Source organism: Protobothrops mucrosquamatus, unplaced genomic scaffold (assembly GCF_001527695.2).
Source record: "Protobothrops mucrosquamatus isolate PMUCROS unplaced genomic scaffold, P.Mucros_1.0 scaffold1120, whole genome shotgun sequence".
Taxonomy (NCBI): domain Eukaryota; kingdom Metazoa; phylum Chordata; class Lepidosauria; order Squamata; family Viperidae; genus Protobothrops; species Protobothrops mucrosquamatus.
The window spans coordinates 421625-442187 of record NW_015387338.1 but is presented as its reverse complement, the minus strand read 5'-3'; the positions used below and the strand labels follow the sequence as shown (position 1 = coordinate 442187).

At 36.9% G+C, this 20563-nt stretch overlaps 1 protein-coding gene across 1 annotated transcript; it reads left to right on the top strand.

The window, feature by feature from the left end:
* Positions 1 to 601: 601 nt before the first annotated feature.
* On the top strand, positions 602 to 20310 carry SVOPL (SVOP like). Its single transcript, XM_029284918.1, has 14 exons — positions 602 to 716; positions 1280 to 1371; positions 2676 to 2774; positions 3576 to 3647; positions 5102 to 5226; positions 5712 to 5775; positions 7253 to 7378; positions 9724 to 9852; positions 10528 to 10601; positions 12596 to 12804; positions 13301 to 13412; positions 17577 to 17658; positions 18279 to 18368; positions 20173 to 20310. Exons 1-14 carry the CDS (start codon positions 602 to 604, stop codon positions 20308 to 20310), a joined length of 1527 nt encoding a protein of 508 aa, XP_029140751.1.
* The last annotated feature ends 253 nt before the right edge of the window (positions 20311 to 20563 follow it).

Below are 20563 nucleotides of genomic sequence, written 5' to 3'. Positions count from 1 at the left end.
TTATTTTTTTACAAAGCCAGGGGGGTATATACTTAGATTTAAAACTGGATTGAATGGAGTAAGCATAATTTACAAAGCAATGTCCAGTTTAAGCAGAGCTGAGTATTGATCAGCTGGTTCTGTTCTTCAACCGAGGAGTATTAGCCGACAGCCCTTAAAGGGATTTTTTTTATATCAGAGATGGGGGAACATTTGGGATCTGGATTTTGATTTTAGGGGTCTTTTTTAAAAAAGAAATTATTTTCAACAGTAGCAGATGAAAAATAATGGGTAGGTGACCAGGAGAAATTCAATTGCAAAATAATCTCAGGAACAAAGTACTATATTGTTCTTAATTTACCATTATCTAAGCCAGGGGTAGTCAACCTTGGCTCTTTTATGACTCGTGGACTTCAACTCCCAGAATTCCTGAGCCAGCTTAGCTGGCTCAGGAATTCTGGGAGTTGAAGTCCACGAGTCATAAAAGAGCCAAGGTTGACGACTACCCCTGATCTAAGCCCACAACTTTAAGAAGATTCCTTTATGTTTTCTATGTAGTTTTCAACTGAATTAAGAGTTTTCTACATACAAAACCTCCAAGGAAATGAATGCAAATAGAAAGATGTCAGCCGAGCAGCAACAAGGAACAAATGCTGTGACTGTTGAGGAAATGGGAACTCAGGAACAGGAGCCAAAGAAAGGTAATCTAGTAGTTTGGTGTTTTATCTTCTCTCTCAGTTGTGAGTTCTTGACTAAAATTCCCTCAAAGTCTTAATGATTTCTTACAGAATTGCAACTTTACAGATTTAGGCATACAGTACTTTAATATTATGCATATGGAGCAGTTTTGGGATGTGGGTGCATAATGTATTCCTGGCACTTATGGACAAAATGTGACTTATTCAGACTTATAACATCTTGTTGGTGGATGGTCTTTTGTCCCTCTCATAATTGTTTATTTGAAATCATCTTCTGTTTCAATCATACCTACATAAGATTCTTCTTTTGTCCATAATAAATCCAATTTAGTAATAAATAGTTATTGGAAGGAAGACAACAGGCCTTGCAAATACCCCTTGATAGCTTTTGGAGTGCTGATGGAGATAAGGCAGGACATTTAATTGTAGTTTTGTGGATTGTAGTGAAATTAATAGCTTTTATATGTGCATATTAGTGCATATTTCAGGTAAATCTGTATTCCTCCCCTGCTGTGTTTTTATGTTTTCTATGTTTAAGAAAATAAATAAATGCTAATTTATTCTATTTATTATATCTATTAATATTCTGTTTAATATTCTAGAGCAAAAGACCTTTACAGTGGAAGAAGCTGTGGAAACAATTGGTTTTGGAAGATTTCACATTGCACTTTTTATGATCATGGGTAGCACTGGTGTAAGTTTTTATTAATATTGTACTGAAATTTATCATCATTTCCTAAAAATTTTCCCCTTTGCAGAACTGGCCTCAGTTTTATTGGTTGTCGAAAAGCATTTGAATTTCTTTCAGATTCCATGGTATTTTTTTAGCTCAGTCCGTTGTTCTATGATATCAGAGAATTTGTTGCTCTTTTCTTTTATTACAGTCTTTCCCGCCTCATTTGTTGCCCACAATTCTGGATCAGGAAAAGTTATGTAGATAGAGTCTCTGAGATTTAATGGAAATCTAAAAACCTTGCAGGGGATGGGCAGGCTGGAGAGATTCATATAGCCCTCCACACTTTTGAAAATCACATGCAATTTCTTTTCCATCACATGGTGTGAAGATGATTGAAAGATTTCAAGTTGCTTTTTCCTTCAAAAGGCAACTGGACTGTTTTTTTCCGAAGAAGAAGAAGAAGAAGAAGAAGAAGAAGAAGAAGAAGAAGAAGAAGAAGAAGAAGAAGAAGAAGACGACGACGACGTCATTTTGCTTCTCAACCAAGGAGCTTCAGCAGTTCTGATGGCGGGGATTGGGGATGAGAAGCAAAACATTTTTTTCTTCTTCGTCCTCAAGAAGAAAACAGTCCAGCTGCCTTTTGAAGAAAAAAGCACCTTTGAGACAACTATGACCTGGATGACAGAGAATCTCCACAGACATGACTGAGAGATGCAGAACATTTCAGCATAACACTATGTTTTCATGAAATTTATTGCATTAACACTTCCAAGTACATCGGCTGTTTTCCTCTGTCTTGTTAACACTTCCTTTAGGGATATTCTGGGACATTCTGAACTATGAGTCAGAAAGTTCTTTGCAGAAAAGCACTCAATTTTCACCCTTTTGCATCTCCTCTGCCCTCTCAAATCTGGGCTGCTTCCCAGTTATGCTAAATGCTAACGTTCAGGCAGTATTCTAATGTATAACAATGTGGTTCTGACTTCTCCAGCAAGGAAGTATGGGATCCATTAGGCAGCTGTGACAAGCAAGATGAAGGGCAGGGATTGAAGATAGAGACATGGCCAAAGATTGGAGTATCTATTTACTTTGAATGTGTTTAATCTCTAGGGTCCCTAGTACCCTCTGAGTTTTGAACTGTAGGAAAACTAAGAGCTGTAGGCAGCATCATTTCAGAATACCGAAGTAACACAGAGTTTATAACAGTACTATACAGGCATAGGAGACGTGGAATGAGAATTGATGATTCCCTCTTTGTGTCTTGGATATGTTGAAAACCATGCATATATTTTTAATATTATTTCATATGTTCATCCCCAAAGGTGGTAGAAGCAATGGAAATCATGCTGATTGCTGTAGTGGGTCCTGTCATCCGGTGTGAATGGCAGCTTAAAAATTGGCAAGTGGCTTTAGTGACAACAGTGAGTAGAACTTCTATGGTCACATGGTCATTGGGCTAACATTGGGGGAGGAGGTACTAGGACCACTATGAGACATTATTCCATTTTTTTCTGTGCTTGTAGAATTTTCTTATTCAGATTCCAAAAACCCTTTGACCAGTTATGAATGTCTTAGTTAGTATAAATGTGTTGGCTCCAAAACCAAACCAAACCAAACGAGGTCTCCCAAATTAAATGGCCACATATATTTTCATCTGCTCAGCTAAGAATATTTGTGATGATTCTTTTCACTCCTTTCATTTTTTTAATATTCTAAAATAACCACCTAAACCTGCTTTTCAAATTACTATATGGCTGTAATATTTTTCATTTGTGAATATTCTGAACTGTAAAGGGGGCCTTTAACTGACCTTCAGCTATTGAAACTGGAAACTTCAACCTCAGTGGAGAACTGAGGGATCAGTAATTGGATGAGAGGGTCTGAAGACGGGCTCTTGACATTTAAGAAGACTCTGCGGTATAACATGTTCCTTCTCTGGCATGTCTGTTTGGAAGCTATCATTTCCTTTGTCTTAGTGACACCAACAATAGAATCTGGTCACCCTTGTGCTGATTTTTCATATTAATTTAAGAGCATTAATAGTTGGTCAAATAAAAATTTGGGGCGGTAGGGGTAGAGGTTCAGATGTTGGAAGACAGAGCTAAAGGTACTTTAATGTTAGTTTCTCATTCATTTGTGTATCAAATCACTGTTTGATATTGCTTGGAACTGTACATTTACAGTCTATAAAAGGTAAAATGTGGAACTGATGACTTTTTCAGATGGTGTTTTTTGGCTACATGGTGGCTAGTGTAACATTTGGGATGCTAGCAGATAAATTTGGCCGTTGTAAGGTAAGTGCTTTCTTTTTTTACTGTTCCACTTATTTTTTATAATAATTTTATTATAGTGTTCAGTTACAAACATTAAAAACTCAATACAAACTGAAAAAGGATAAAAGAATGAAAAGATAGAAAATGCAGAAAAAAAGATATAGTAAAGAAAAACTATACAGGTAGTCCTCAATGGTCACTTAGTGACCGTTCAAAGTTACAGTGGCACTGAAAAGAGTGATTTATGACCTTTTTCATACTTATAACCATTGCACCATCCCCATGGTCATGTGATCAAAGTTTGGACTCTCGGCAACTGGATCATATTTATGACGGTTGCAGTGGCCCAGGGTCATGTTGAATGGAACACTCATTTATTCCTTCTTAGTTCCCCTCACCATACTCAAATGCATACATTTTTCGCTACACTTATGTATACACACATTCACACACACATTTATTTGTGCATATACTGTACATACACAACAAATCAACATATGAAGCTGCAGGTGTCCTTGCCTGCTGAAAACACTTTGAATTTAAAGATGGTGCCATCTTATGCTATATGTTTTCTTTGGAACTTTCCTCTCTCTCTCTCTCTCTCTCTCTCTCTCTCTCTCTCTCTCTCTCTCTCCTTGCTCATTTCACTGCTTTTGAAATATTTTCAAACATTTCTTTATAAATATATTATTCAACATTTTTCTCTTATTTTTTGAAGCAAGCACTCTTTTATATGCATACTTTCTTATCTACAACCTCATCATTCCACTGAATATCTTTTTCATACTTCCTGTCCGCAAAACTACATAGACTTCTGGGGCACTTTGTAACTTAATTCTTTTCACTTTGTTTCTTAGAGTTTCCATATTATTTTTCATTGTGCTCTCCTTAGCTCCCCTTTTCTTCCAGCAGTTGTACTTTTATTTGTGTTTCTTTCACTCTTTTTGTTTTCTCCCATGTCTAATTTTTTTTCCAAACTCTAATTTGATAGTAGTATACCAAAAACTGTCAATACCTCTTACAGCCCTTTATTTAAAAGAATTAATCATAAACAATCAAATAAGTTATCTTTTTAGATTTATATTCATTTTTTTTTGCCATATGAAAGCCAACTGGGTGACTTTGGGCCAGTTACTCTCTCTCAACGCAGGCCACACCACAGGGTTGTTATTGTGGGGAAAATAGGAGGCGAAGGAGTATTCGGTATGTTCACCATCTTGAGTTATTTATAAAAATAATAAAGGCAGGATAAAAAATAATAAAAAATGAACATGATATTTTATGCATTTTACCTGGAACATATATGCAGTATAGTTACCCACATTCAAGAAATATGTATTTTATTGCCAGGTTAATTTTTTTTATTAGCTGGAAATGTTCAGAACTCATCCACAAGGAAAACTTGAGATAAATATCCTACAGTGCTGAACGTTGCGTTGAAGTCAATGTCTTCCTGTCTATGCATTGTCTTCCAGGTTTTAATCATCTCTTTTGCATGGGGAGCCTATTTCTCTTTGCTGACATCATTTTCTCCTTCATACATCTGGTTTGTCTTTCTCCGAGCCCTCGTGGGATGTGGAGTATCAGGTCATTCACAAGGGTAATGTCATGGTGCAAACAATAACAGGACAAACATCAGCACTTTCATGTAATATTGTGGACCTTCCAATGTTTCTATGCATGCAAATTTTACCATGAGATCAGAAGTCCAGAAGTACTAAGGGATTTGTTCTAACAGCAGATTGCATATAACATCTATTATCTTCCAGGGCAAATTATGATATATCTCTTAATCAAGTTCTAAGTTTAAGCCTAAAATAAAACAGAATTGATGGGTGTTGCAGTTAAAAAAAAATCAGTAAAGGATTAGTTTGGGTTGGGTTGGTTTGGTCTGCCTTGGTTTAGTTAGGTTCTGTTGGTTTGGTTTAGTTTGGGTTGTTAGGCTGGGTACATTGTGTGAACTCAGCCATTATGGCTACTTCAAAAAACCCTCATTAAAACTAACCTGGTTAATATTTGAACCCAGTTAATATATTTCTTTCTCTTTCCTTAACCTTCTTACCTTCTTTTCTTAATTTGCTTTAGGCTTATAATAAAAACAGAATTTTTGCCCACAAAATACCGTGGTTATATTTTGCCATTATCACAGGTAAGCCAGAAATCTATTTGTTGAGAAATCTATATGTTGCTATTATACCAACAAACCATACTTCTGGGTGTGTGAATACAATGTCTATGTCACTGCTGCCAAAGAGGCCATATGGAGGCCAACTATCAACATGTTTAATATTTTGAAAATTGTGTTAAATAAAAATCCCATTTATGTGCTTAGATTTTTTTGGTTAAACCAAAAGAAAAATCACCCTGAACTGTATTTTTATAAAGTAGATGGAAAAACTTGTGTGGCTGGGAGTCCTTGTATATCTGGTAATCATCTGGAAAGAGCTTTCTCTACCATGATACACAGATACCAATTCATCTTGAGCAATACATTGTTCAAAAGACAGGATGATTATCTTATTAGGAAGGATTAAAATATTTAGAGTTTTTAATAGGAAAAAAGGTTAATAAGAGGCAAATATCTGTACAATTATATGTAGATAATGTTCTTTCATTTTTTTTATACAAGATGTCATGGTCAGCCAATAAAACTGAATAATAAGAGATTCAGGACAGTTAAAATGCCTCTTCATCCAATGGACAATTACAATAATGGCATTTGTTGCTAGAAGTTGTAGGGATAGCTAACGACTTGAATAGCTTTCCAAGGAAGATGAATTTATAGGGGATAAAGGTACAACTGGCCTCAACTGATGAGACCTTCAAGTGATGGCACCTCTAAAGCAGCATGCTTTTTTTTTAACAATGCAGTGATTCATTTAACTGTGGTAAAGAAGGTCATAAAATTAGGCAAAACTCACTTAACAACTGCCTTGCTTAGCGTCATAAATTTTGGGTTCAATTGTGGCTGTAAGTTGAAGACTACCTGTATGGAATACATAGTCTGAAGTAAATAAAATCTGGGATCCACAGAACTTTCTCAGACATCTCCATCAGCTATATGTCATGGGACTGCATGAACTCTCCAAAGTGATTGTTGATATTGTTCAGGGTTCTGTTGAAAGTCCATTAGGCCTGTCCCAATCAAAGAAATGTTTACTCCCTTATTCAGTATTAATTTTTCTTACAATGAATAATTGATTTGTTGATTTCAATTTAGCATGAGCAAGTGGGAAGAAAGTGGAACTAAAGTTAAATATATTAAATATAATTGGGAAAATCCATGTGTTTTAGCTCTGTACAAATTTATACTTCAGTCTGTGAAATGCCTACATTCTATTCTTAGTTCTGCAGCTGCAGAAATTTATTCTCTATTGAAGTGTTCATACATTCTGAGAAAGATTGACAGCTGACATTCAAGCTTCAAGAACCAAGCTGATAACCATTTTGCTTACTTTACTGTATTGGCGTACCAAAAAATTAGATGTGGGAATGCTTAACTCAATATTTTAGTCATGTTTTATGCAGCAGCAGAGTTTGAAGAAAGATATGAATGTTGAAAGAATGTAAAGATGTAGAAAACCTCATTGTCTCCTAATCTATCTTTTTTTTCCCCACTGTTTCAGATATTTTGGTTGTCAGGCTCCTTATTAATTATTGGATTGGCATCAGTTGTTAACCCAACTCTTGGGTGGCGGTGGCTGATACGAATTGCTTCTATTCCAGGCATTCTACTTCTCCTTGTATTTAAGGTATGAAAGACTTAGAACTAAGATAGGTTTGCATATATAGTTAGGTAGAGGTGTGTGTGTGGGTGTGTATGTGTGTAGACATTTCTTGTTTATAAAAAATTCATTGATACTGGGAAATTATCAAAATTATTATCCACTTATACCAGGCAAAATGCTCAACCATATTCTTCTGTCAAATTCAACAGATTTAGTTTGTGATACAGAGTGCAATGTTATATATGCTTAGCTTGAAACTCTTAAAAGAGAATGAACCTATCACAAAAAAAGAGAGCAGAGGTAACCTCAGTGCTTTTTTTCTAAAAAAAAAAAAAAAGTGCCAAAACTCACACACATCATACAACCTGCCTTGCCTGCCCTACAAGGTTCCATCCAAAAAGGGTGCTGGAACTCCATTCTGGGCGTTCTGTGAGGAAAAAAGCCCTGGGTAACCTCATATCTGAAACTTACTGGATAAAGGACCAGACTTTATACTTCAGTCCTTTCATTTGGAAAAAACTTTCTCTCCAATTGAAATTTTCTTAGTAATTTTCCAACCAATTGAAGTAATTGATGATAATGAAGAGGGGGGGGGGTCAAATTATTCTCCAAAGCACCAGAGGGCAGGACAAGAAACTATGATTGGAAACCAATCAAAGAGAGAAGCAATCTGGAATTAAGGAGAAAGCTTCTAACAGTGAGGACAATTAACCAGTGGAACAGCTTGTGGGTGCTCCATCACTGGAGGTTTTTAAGAAGAGACTGGAGAGTCACTTATCTGAGATGGTATATGTTTTCCTGCTTGAGCAGGGGGATGAACTAGAAGACCTCCAAGGTCCCTTCCAGCTCTAATTTATTTTATATGTAATGTAAGAATATCCTATTTCTAATAAAGAGTTAAAGAAATGAAATTCCTAGAGCTACCACCAGTCAGAAATAACAAACAAAACAATCAAAGAAAAATGTATTATAAAGAAAAAGGAAATAAAATATCTAGTGCTTTCTAATCATTGCTTTCCAGTAAACATATCTGTGGCTTTCCCAAAATCCAAACATGTTTTTATAACAAGCTCCAAAGTTTCCCAAGCTGTCTTGTGTGGAACTCCTGCAAGTTGTGAAGATAACTGTCATAACAAAAATTGTTGCCATAAATTGTTTCTATCTTCAAATCAGTCTTGATTCCTGGTGACTGCCTGGACCAGCAGTTTTCTTGGCAGGAGCTCAGCAGTGGTTTTCCATTGCCTGTTTCCTATGGCTGAAAGGGACTGGCCCAAGATAACCAAACTGGCTTTGTGCCTAAGGCACGACTAGGACTTACAATCTCCCAGTTTCTAACCTGGTGCCTTATCCCAAAAATATTTTTTCACAAGGCAACTGGACTTTATTTTTTTTTTTGAAGACGTTTCACTTCTCATCCAAGAAGCTTCTTCAGCTCTGACTGGATGGTGGGGAATGGAAGGATTTATATTCCTTGCAGACAGCTGTTCATTTGCATTCTTTTAGAGAGTTGTTGATGCCACCTGGAGGTTTATCAGACATCAGGGTCACCTGGGTAATGCAAATGGGTGTGGAGCCTTCTTGGAACTCCATAGCTGGTATATCCTGCTGTATTGAGTCTTAAGAGAAAAGACAGACCACATATTCCCATTTGCCTGGCCACATTCTGCCACACCGTTGATCCACCCTTCTCTTCAAGGGGTTATTTGGGACATTTCATTGCTAAGTCAGTACCTTGATGATTTAATTTAAGCAGCAAAACTGTTTATTTTCTGGAATTGGAAGAATTTGCCTAAGACCGTAACATTGGGAGTTACAGAAAAGCTAAGTCCAATATTGGGTGATGCAGGAATTCAGATATTGCAAAGGTGGTCTGGTGCCAACTTAATTTGCAAGTGAGGGAAAGGTCCTTCATAGTTAAATGGGAACAAAGGTACGAAGATGTGGCTTCAAAGCCTTGTATACCAATTGTATCCTATTGACTTGTTGCAGTAAATTTCTGGCTAAGAAATTGTTTATGCTTCCATTCTGTTTGGCCACACATTTTATTCAGACAAATGTGTAGACTTGTAATTACATATATAAGTATTCATTATCTTTCGGGTTTATTGGAATTGTTTCTACCTATAATTGTAATTTGTGGATTGGCACATTCTATTGCTTTCTGATAAGACTTTCCAAAAATGGCTTGTGTGGACAGAAATGAATGAATTGCATGAATTGCTCTGCAGTGACTCATCATATTGACCTGAACGCTCTAGTGCTAAAAGAAACTCTACATCAAATCCAGTCTTTATTACAATAAGACTATAAGATTGATGGTACGCTGGAAATGCTGGCGCTTGTTTATCTAACTCATTTGTATTTTGCAGTTTATCCCTGAGTCTGCTCGATATAATGTATCTTGTGGAAATGATAATGCAGCCCTTGCTACCCTCGAGTGGATTGCTAAAATGAACCATTCTGTTATGCCTGAAGGAAAGTTGGTAGAAACTGTTGAAGTAAGTTTTTCAATATTTTCATTAACCTCGTACCCGAAACCACGAGGTGCAGGTCTGACCCCCATTATTAGTTGACCTGCTGATTATCCATCCATTAAACCAGTGTTTCTCAAACTTGGCACTTTGAGGTTGTGTGGACTTCAACTCCCAGAATTCCCCAGCCAGCATAGTCCACACATCTTCAAACTGCCAAGATTAAGAAATATTGTGTTAAACTATCATAGGAATTGTTAGGAAAATGACAGATTTGGTCACCCAAAAGGCAAAGTCTCCTTAAATAAACTAATTAAATCCATAAACAATGATGCTTAACTATCTGTTCACATCAATGGAATTTAACTTACTAGATATTACAAAAGACAAGAAACCATTATTGGTCCAACTCTTCTTTTCTTATATTCCATTGTTGACACAATGTATGATACAATAGTAGTATGTATTGTGCAATCTGTAGTCCAACAAAGTGAATATGGTAGTCAACTCCAGAGTGCCCAATATGTGGCCTTCCAGATGTTTCTGAATTTCATCTTGCCTATGTTTGTTGGTGCTACCAGGAGTTATTGAACTGAAAAGTTAGATTATAATTCACAAAGGGTTTCAAAGCTTGGAATGTCTTCAGCATTTCAGCAGCACATATCGAGTGTATTTCTGATTGTTCCTTTAATATATTTCCAGGAAAAACGAGGTAGATTGAAAGACCTATTTGATCCCAAATACTTACGGACATCTTTGCAAATATGGATTATATGGTAAATTTAGATGATGTTCTTCTTTTAAATTACAGTGCACAAAGTAAAATTGATGAATGTTAAAAGGAAAATTTAGATTTCTTTTGTCTTTATTACAGCTCCCAGCTCCGATTATCTTAAGAATTAAAAACTACTATTCCAAAGTTAATCAGAATACCAAGCAATTATAGTAATTTAGCTTACATTCATTCGATTTTGTACAGGATTCTCAGCATTGGTCTTCTCCAGCCAGGCATTTTTCATGGTTCCATCCATTTGACACATAGAAATATAAACTCTAACTAATAAAATTTAACTGTTGTTTACACTCATGGCATGCTGCCTGGGAACTTTGAGAATTATTGCTCCAAGCACACCTGAATAGCACCAGATCAGAAAGCTTCCATATGCATTCTTCAATGCAGTTGATATATTTTGATAAAATTATTCTTTCTTTCAATTTGGAAATGAATATCTGAATAAAAGAGAGAGTTTTGTGTAGTTGTTAAGGCATCAGACTAGAAACCATAATTCCTAGTCTCATTTTAGGCACAAAGTCAGCTAGGTGACCTTGGACTAGTCTTCTCTTTGAACCCTAGGAAGGTGGCAATGACAAACCACTTCTGAAAGTGGTGTCCCTGCCAAGAAAACTGCAGGGACTTGTCTAGGCAGTCTCTGAGAATTGTACATGATTGAAAGGGAAAAAAATCTGAATAAAAATAAAAGCAAAACAGGCAAGAAAATTACATGAATATTGAGATAGCCCTATGGCTATAACTAAGAGATTTAGTCAATCCATCTTAATTTACCTGATCCAATGTACTGAACTGTTGAAACATATGGATGAATGCACATAGTCACTTGATCTGTGCACTGCATTATTTATATGAAATCTTTTAATGTTCTTGGAGTTATGTCATGCATTGAGTTTCTTCATTGCTTAAGCAATGGGGGGAATTAGAAAATTATCAATGAATAAAACTCAGTATATATACACAAAGTCACATTCATATGCCAATATAGTCTTGACAATAGAAACATACTGTATATTCCAGATTGTGCAATAAAAATACAATTGAAACCCAGTGGTAGAAAACATATAAGCATTAGCTGTGATGTTTTCTTCTGTATTTTAAAATGTAGGCTTATAAGCATAAATATATAGATAAGTGACTATGTAACATAGACAGATAATTTGGATCTTCTAGCCAGTTAAAGTTTGATCTGTACCTAATTCATTTGAAGCCTTAAAATGAGCAAAGAACAAGAAGAGGCAACATATTTGCAGTTACTTTGTTGCTCTTCTACTCTGGAATTAGGATTAGTGCAAAATTTTGAATCAATTTAAGTTATGAGAAGTTGAACTATTTAGTGAGTGGTACAAAAGAATTTCTGGAATTATTTGAATTGCTTAGTTCAGTAGCAAACATTTTCTTCATTCTTGCATATTGGAAGTTGTTTAGGTAATTAATATTATTTATCAATCCCCTAATAGTTTGGTGTGCTGTTAATTAGTTTGAATGCTGCCATGAAGCCCTTCCTTGTTCTATTTGGGACTATCAAACGTACCCTGTAGATCAGTGGTTCTCAACCTGTGGGTCGGGACCCCATTTGGGGTCGATCGACCATTTCACGGGGGTCGCCAAGCAAGGGTGTCTGCCATATTTTTTGTCCACCATTTTTTTCCCCCTTTTCCGGCGGGTGCCTTACCTCCTTTGGGCTGGGCCAGCTGGTGGTCGGCCTGCTCCGTCTCTGCCACTTGCCAGCTACGCCTCGGCCGGCACAGGGGGCGGAACCACGCATGCGCGGCACTCCCGGGCAGGGAAAGTCCTCGACTTACGACCGGTTGGGTAGTCCTCGACTTACGACCGATTTAGTCCTCGACTTACGACCGGTTGGGGTCACGGCTTTAAAAAGGTTGAGAACCACTGCTGTAGATGTACCATATTATCTTTATTAAGTATTCTAAGGAATGATTGTTTCCCATTGCTAACCCCTTTTGTTTTCTATGATAGGCTTGGAATTTCTTTTGCTTATTATGGTGTCATCCTGGCCAGTGCAGAATTACTGGAGAAGGATCTGGTTTGTACAACAGGAGGAGGATCAGCTTTAGAGGCAGAGCTGGGCCATACTCAGGATGAGTTTCAGAGCCCTTGTCTCTGCTATACCTTTGCACCATCTGATTATCAGATCATGTTCATCAGCACAGTAGGAGAAATTGCATGTAATTTTTTTCCCTTCTGCCTTTATTTAAAATAAATATGGAGAACGGGAGACTCTAAAGTTACCTTCCACAACTACAGTATAGACATACACACAGAGAGATTTACAGACGTACAGAGATGAAAATTTAGGAATTCTGTATGAAAAACAGTTCACTTGCTGCTGTCAGCTGCTTTCATTAATTTATTAATTAATTTAGGAATGCCAGAACAGCCTTTAAACTCACTAATTTTAGTTCCTGAAGTTCACATATTTTCAAGTTGCCAAGGTTGAAAAATATTGAGTGAGATGCTGATGGGAAGTTCTGTTGCAAAGTCCCCGTTTGTAGTTTTCAAATAATCGTAGGGAAACAATGAAGAAAATAGTTAACAGAATCTTCCCTAATGCGGTAGGGGTGTATGTCTATATGTGCGTGTGTGATAATTATGTAATAATGGCTCGGTTAATTAATTTAATTTGACAATTTGACATCTTTTCCCCCTTCTTTTCTTTTTTAGTAAATCCCTTAAATATTCTTGGCATCAACTTCCTGGGAAGACGAGTGAGCTTGACAATAACAATGGGATGCACTGCTGTTTTCTTTCTTCTCCTCAATATATGCACCACAATGTAAGTGTCTTGGGTGGGAGCATAGTATGATGAAATGGCTTGGCTTCCAATGCTTGCAACATCTTCTAGCCTCTGGTATTGTCAACCATATTTTGGGAAATGGACATGATTATTCATTGAGCTCTTAAAATTTAAAATAATTTAGCTTAATAGAACAATTTATTGCAGGCAGGAATTATACATTTGGCAATATCCAAAGGATGAAAGCAGAAATGTGTTCATTTTTTGGAATAACTTGCTATTACACAAACATAATGACTTATGATATCCCCAAAGTTCAGAGGAAACATACTGGAGAACACCAGTGAAAGAGGACCATCTTTGTGAGTTTCCCAGGAGCTCCAAGACAAAACTGGTCTTGAACTGATTCAGATGCCCCTTCTGTTTTTCATTTTATGTGTGAAAAATAGTTGCAGCAATGTATAATCAGTATTGTGTGGATTTTTACAGTAGCATTCCCTGGTACGCTGACTGGGAATTATGGGAGATGACCTCTAACATATTTTGAGAGCATTGGTTGGGGGAAAAAATGTTTTATAGAATGCAAAATACAAGGTCTCTGCTCAGATACCCTATGATCAACTGATGACAGGAGAAGAAAAGGAACATGGAAGTAGGGTAAATGTAGCGACCATAACTGTGTATCTCTAAAATAAATAAGAACTGGTCTGTGTTTCTCTCTGGTGCAAATTTGCTGGAAAGTTGTGGTTGTTTACACCGACACTGGTAAAGTTTCTTTCTTTCCTATCTGGACTGGCAATCTACGAGGGCAATTCGGAAATAAACCTCCATTTGGTTATCAATGACAGAACTTTTATTATACACATTAGAAAACTACATTACATTACTTCTGCTCTTGTATCGTAGCGACACAGCCGAGGGATTGCAGGGCTCCACACCCCACAGCTGTTTTTGGCCTGCCAGGGGAGCCTAAATGGGTCAAAAGTCGCCCCAGAGAGGCGACAAAGGAGAGGCCCCCCGCTGATCGCGTAACGACGGTAGTCGATCCGTTTGATCTGGGAAAGCTCTCCAACCCGACAGGAGAACGGCTAACCACACACCTTGCTGATTAGTCCAAGCTACCGTCAGCCGAAGTCCAAAAGCATTAACCAGGACAACTGTGAACAGCGTGCTTGGAATTGGGTGAGAATATCGATATTCTCTCTCCTATTTTGTAACTGATTTGCTGGAAAAGATTTCCAAGAAGCAAAAAAAATCCTCAGAAAGTGAGAAGGGAGGGGACGACCCCCACCCTTCCATAGACGGAAGCAGAGAATCAATGTTTATGGGGGACAGAAATACAGTATATTGAAATGAAGTTAATAATACCACAGTCTGGATAAATCTGAAAATTATGAAAACTGCTAAGATTCCACATCTGAAAGAGTATTGATGAAATTATAAGAAATTACAAGAAAATAATTCTTTGTCTTAAAAGTTGGAAAATAGCTACTGACATCTAGTGGAGGATTAGAGCATAAAACTACAGCCGCATTGACTCAGAAATTGGCAAGACGCCCAGAAATAGAGGAAAAACTTCTTCCTTTGAACCTCAGAGACTTTAGCCAAATAAAGAACAGCTGACGGAGGAAAGAAAATATACTGGGCTATCTACTACAGAGTGAGAGCCACATTTGTTTTAAAAACCGCTGACCTTCTGGGATTATAAATACTTACTGAGCTGTGATTTCTAAGCTTAAGAATTGTTTGCAGAGAAAGAAAAACCTTGGGTTTTGGCTAATCTGGGGGGAAGTTACTACAAAACTCTTAGATGGCTAAACATTCTGGACTGCAATTTTAGCTGGTTGATAAATGTAAGACTCCTGAACAGAAGAACTGCTATAAAACTCTGCTTTCAATGGTGCTTTGACAAATTGGAAACGCATTGGATTACAAAAACCATATATAAAGATAAGAACTATATAAGATTTGGTTGTTTGGATTTTAAGATTGGCTGATTTGATAAGGCTAATCACAGAGACTATGGTACCAGTGAAAGACTATCTGGAGGGGGGAGACAATATGGATGTTGCATACCTATCTAAAAGTGACAGGAAACCACACCTAATATTCCCTTCTGAAGGCCCCAGCCTGGAACATCAGAGATCTGCAGGAGCAACACTCCAAGACAAGGCAAATACTTTCCAGGAGAAATGTATGCAATGCTGTGACAGATTCAAATAACAATTGTTTCAACCCATGATGAGATTAAAAACAACTTTGATGACATAAATGAGCACATCTTCAACTAAATTACAATTAAAAAACTCTCAGAAAATGACAACAAAGAATGAACAAACAAATCAAATAACAGAACATAAACCAGAGGAAAGTGACCCAAATAGGGAAGCTACAAATGAAGAGAACTACATCTTAATACAAACAAAAGAAAATTTGCAAGATTTTGCCACAACAATAAAAATGAAAAAGATATTTTATCTTTCAGAACTTCAAAACAAACTTGAGGATAAGAAAGAAGATCTAACAAAATGGATTACAGAGCAGCCAGGAGAATCATTAGAGTTTGGGAGACAAAAAATGTACATCCTACTTAATTTGTCTTTCTCATTCTCAACAACACTCACAAGCAAGCAGAATATTCTGACTTGGAAAGCTACTTGGCAAAAGAAGGCGGCTAGAGTTAGATTCAAGAGATTTGATTCAACTCACCAGATGGAGCACTATATGATTAAATACTTGTTTGAATATGGTTAAAAGAATAGATAAATTTTGGATATAAAGGGGCCCCACAGTAAGAGGGATAAGATATATAAGTAGTATAGTACTTTTTATAATATATGAAATGTAAAAATATTGGAATGGTGTATGTGAATGAAGAAATGAAGAAAATGAAGAAAATTAGAAAATTATGACTGATAAGCATGGTTTGAATACTGAGGGGAAAACAAGCTTAAATAAGAATCTTGAAAATAGGACACAGAGTGATTTAAAGATGACTTTTACAAATATAATTGAAACATAAGCCAATCAGAAAAGATGTTATATGTTGATGTTATTGTTATTTGTACAAACACAAGAAAAATGTTTATATCCAACCGGGTATATATCGAAAGTATTAAGCATTATATTTGTTTAATGTTGACAAAGGAGAATACTACTGGAAGAAGAGAAGATCAAGGAAATACATCATTAACTAATATATTGATTATGGAATTATAGAAATTAATTATTATTGTTTTTAAATATACGAACCCATACAACATGCTGTTTACTAAGCACTAAAGATTGCTATTGTAAAAAATCAATAAAATATATTTAAAAAAGAAAAAAGAAAACTACATTACATTACTTTTCGACATAATCACCATTGTTGAAAAGTAATGTAATATTGTAGTTTTCTAATGTGTATAATAAAAGCTCTGTATCTGCAAGTGTCTGTCATCGATAACCAAATGGAGGTTTATTTCCGAATTGCCCTTGTATAATAATTAGAGCAACTGACAGAAGCAGACGTTTGGTTTAGTGTAAACAGAGTTTTCCCCAAACAACAGATAGTGAGTAAATGGATAATTTGTAGATCTTCACATTAGTATAGTCTATAGCAATAAACGGAGTTGGTGCCAACAGAGAATGTTTGTGAATGGCAGTTTGGACAGAGTAATTGATTGCCAAGGTTTTCTTTATCCCATCTGATGCCTACCCTACTGAATAAATTTACAATGAGCCTCAGTGTGAACAAAAGAAAAAAGGAATTGACAGATTGGTTGCCTCCCTGAAATGTATTGATTTTTCAGTTTTTATGTGTTAACATATTATATGATGAAAGTCAGTTCTTTCCTCTAATAGAAATTATCAAGGAATGCGTGATGTTATGAGAAGTCAAATAATGATTATGTTTCAATGAAGCAAATGGCTTGGACATGTGTTTAAATATATGTGTATGTGTAAAACTATGTAATTTTGCCAATGCTGTTGAACTGGTAGCTACTAAAGCTCTATCTCCTCAGTCAACATGTGGCTTCTCCTATTTATTATAACTCAGGTTGGGCAAATAATTTCCCCAAGGGGCCACATGAAAAACTGGAACTGTCTTTTTCCCTCAGTAGCCATTCAAACAGTCCAAGGTCACATAAGTGGGACACACTAGTAAACTATTAGGCTTTGGTATTATATTATTTTCTTCATATCTTTTCTTTATTCTAGGACTGGTCTTATTGGTTTCCTCTTTATGCTGCGTGCTTTTGTAGCTGCAAATTTCAATACTATCTATATTTACACAGCGGAGGTAAGGTCCTCCTGATTTCTTGAAGTGGAAAACTACCTAAATTATGTTTCTGAACAAGCCTCTTTTTATAACTTTTCTATTCAACAGGGCAGTCTTTGGCCAGTTTACTCAGAAATCTCACCAAGTTTATTATTTAATTCCACATAAAATAATATGGCATTTCAACCTAAGCCAGAATAGACAGGAACCATATGTTAACACCTATAACTTAGTATGAGTTCTTTGCCTGTTTTCAAACATAGCTTTTTAAAAATTTACTGTACTGAATTTTCTTAAGTTTTTTTTAAAATCATTATCTCTCTAAACATTGGTAATTTCACGAATCTGTTCTTAAAAATGAGGGCTAATGTTTTGTACTCAAGTGCTGCACTGGAATCGAATTTAGAGGATTGGTAATAAAATATTTTGGTCCCAGGAAACTAACTAAATTCAACAAAACTCTGGGATTATCTCTAAATTCTGTAAATTTTGTAAAAGGTTTAGTTATATTCTTTTCTCTCTGGAACTCATATTTGGAATCATCAGTATTATTTTTTAAGATCTTGATGCCATACTACCCTGCTTCATCCAATACTTTATCACAAATATTATGCTTACATATTTTTACTACTGTCTTCTAGGTTTATCCTACCACCATGAGAGCCATTGGATTAGGGACCAGTGGCTCTCTATGTCGTATAGGTGCTATGGTAGCACCTTTTATAGCACAAGTAAGACATCTTTTGTTTAATAATTCCACTGCATATACAGGAACAGATTCCAGGCCCAATATTTTTAGTAGACTGTATAGATTGCTGGATGTTTCAAGATTCAGATTTGTAAGATTTTGGGTGCTTTTTTATAAATTAATTATTTTTCCCAGAACGTTTGGAGGAAAGGGGACATCAGGGAAGTTAAATTGATACTAATGTATTCAAAATGCAGAATCCTGTTTTGGCTATGACACAAATAAAGGAAAAAGATGGTAAACATTTAAAAACAGACAAGATTGTTTAAAAATATTAATTACAAGTAGTTCACAAAAGCTTGTGCCGTGATAAATAAAAATGTATAATCCTTTCCTACTTTAGCACAATGCTCAAAGTGACTTATAGTGTAATTAAAAACCAGGTACAACATCATTTCAAAGAAATGAAAAAAGATGTTGAAACTTTTCTTTTCTTTAGCTAGAGAAGACTTTGCAGTCCCATAGAGCTTTGTATGGAGGAAATGAATTATGTAACATTTTACTTAAATTAAAGCAGTAGCCTTGTATTTTCCTAACTAAAACCGTTTTAAAGCTATAATTTATTCCTATATGTATGTGCAACATTATGATAGCAAGTTTCCTTCTCCTCACACCCACCATGAATAAACTTTCATTAATTATATGCATAGAGAGCTCTCCACCTCTGTTGTGTGTACAGGTAGTCCTCGAGTTACGAGTGAAATGGAGCTTGCCCATTCCACTCATAAATCAAAAACTCATAGAGTGAATCTCCTCCCCAACCCTAAGATACCGCATGCTTCCCCCTCCCTTCCTGCCAGACTCACTTGGAAAAGATGTCTCCTCTCTGCCACGGTTCCTGCTGCAGCCTGGATTTGAGGCTGGGGAACGCTTCTGTGCATCCTGCGCAATCCGATCCGGGCTCCGGCAGCCTTTTCCAGGCCACTCAGCCTGAATCTGAGGCTTCTGTGACACACACCCCCAATAGCCTGATTGGGCCTGGAAAAGGCCTCTGGAGCCTGGTTGGGGGGTATGTGGGGGGTGTCGCAGAAGCCTACCCCAGTCTCAGATCTGGGCCGCAGCACCCTGGAAAAAGCCTCCGGAGCCCGATCGGGCCACGGGAGGGGGGTCGCGGAAGCATCCTCCGGCTTCAGATCCAGGCTGCAGTGCCCTGGAAAAGGCCTCCGGAGCCCCGATCCAGCCTCTGGAGACACACAGCAGCATTCTCCAGCTTCGGTTCTGTTCTCTGTTGCAGAAGGCCTAAAGTACCATGAGATGACGTGAAATCAGTAGTGTGAGATCTCACCCCACTGATCTCGCGTTACTTTAGGCCTCCATTCTCTGCAAATGCACCGAAAGCCTGGAGCAGCCAAGAAAGCGAAGGATCTCAATCTTCACAGGGTGAGTATTGAAGGCCTGGTGCCTAGGGAGACCCAGGGCAGGGGTAGGTAAGTAGGGAATAACCAGGGTGAATGTTGCAGAGCCACTGTGGTCGCTCGTAAGGGCGAACAACTGCCGTGGTACTGCAATATTCGTAACTTCGGGACTTGCTCATAAGCACTAGGGGGCGTTCATCACATATCTTTAAATGAGCATTAAGTGAACGCTTGTAACTCAGGGATTACCTGTATAAGAAAAGTTTGGCATTGCAATTCCATGCTATCTTCCTCCACATATGTTCATTTCATGGCTGGAAAGGGAATTCTGTTGAAAGATAGTTCAATCCATAAAAAAAATAGGCCAGAAAGGATTTACAGATGAATTGTCAGAATTGCACAACATGGCACTAATACATTATCTAATTGTAGGTACTTATGAATGCTTCTTTCCTGGGGGCACTGTGCCTTTTTGCCTTGGTTTGCATTGTGTGTGCTATCTCGGCATTCACTCTACCAATAGAGACCAAAGGGAGATCACTTCAGGTGGGTAATTCAGCTTGCTTCTGAAGAGAAGGGTCATTCAGTTCTATTACCAAATATAAAGCCCTTGTAGAAGTAGCTTTATTTTAGGAAGTAAAAATGTTTTTTTTAAAAGACCCTTGCAAAGAATTTCAACTTTTGTATCTGAAGTCAACTATGGCATGAACCCTAAAACAAATGGCTAGCAACTTGATAATGAAGATCCATATTCAAAAGCAAATGCAGATTTAGGCAGTTCTCAACTTACGATCACAATTCCATCATTAACTGATGCAGTTAT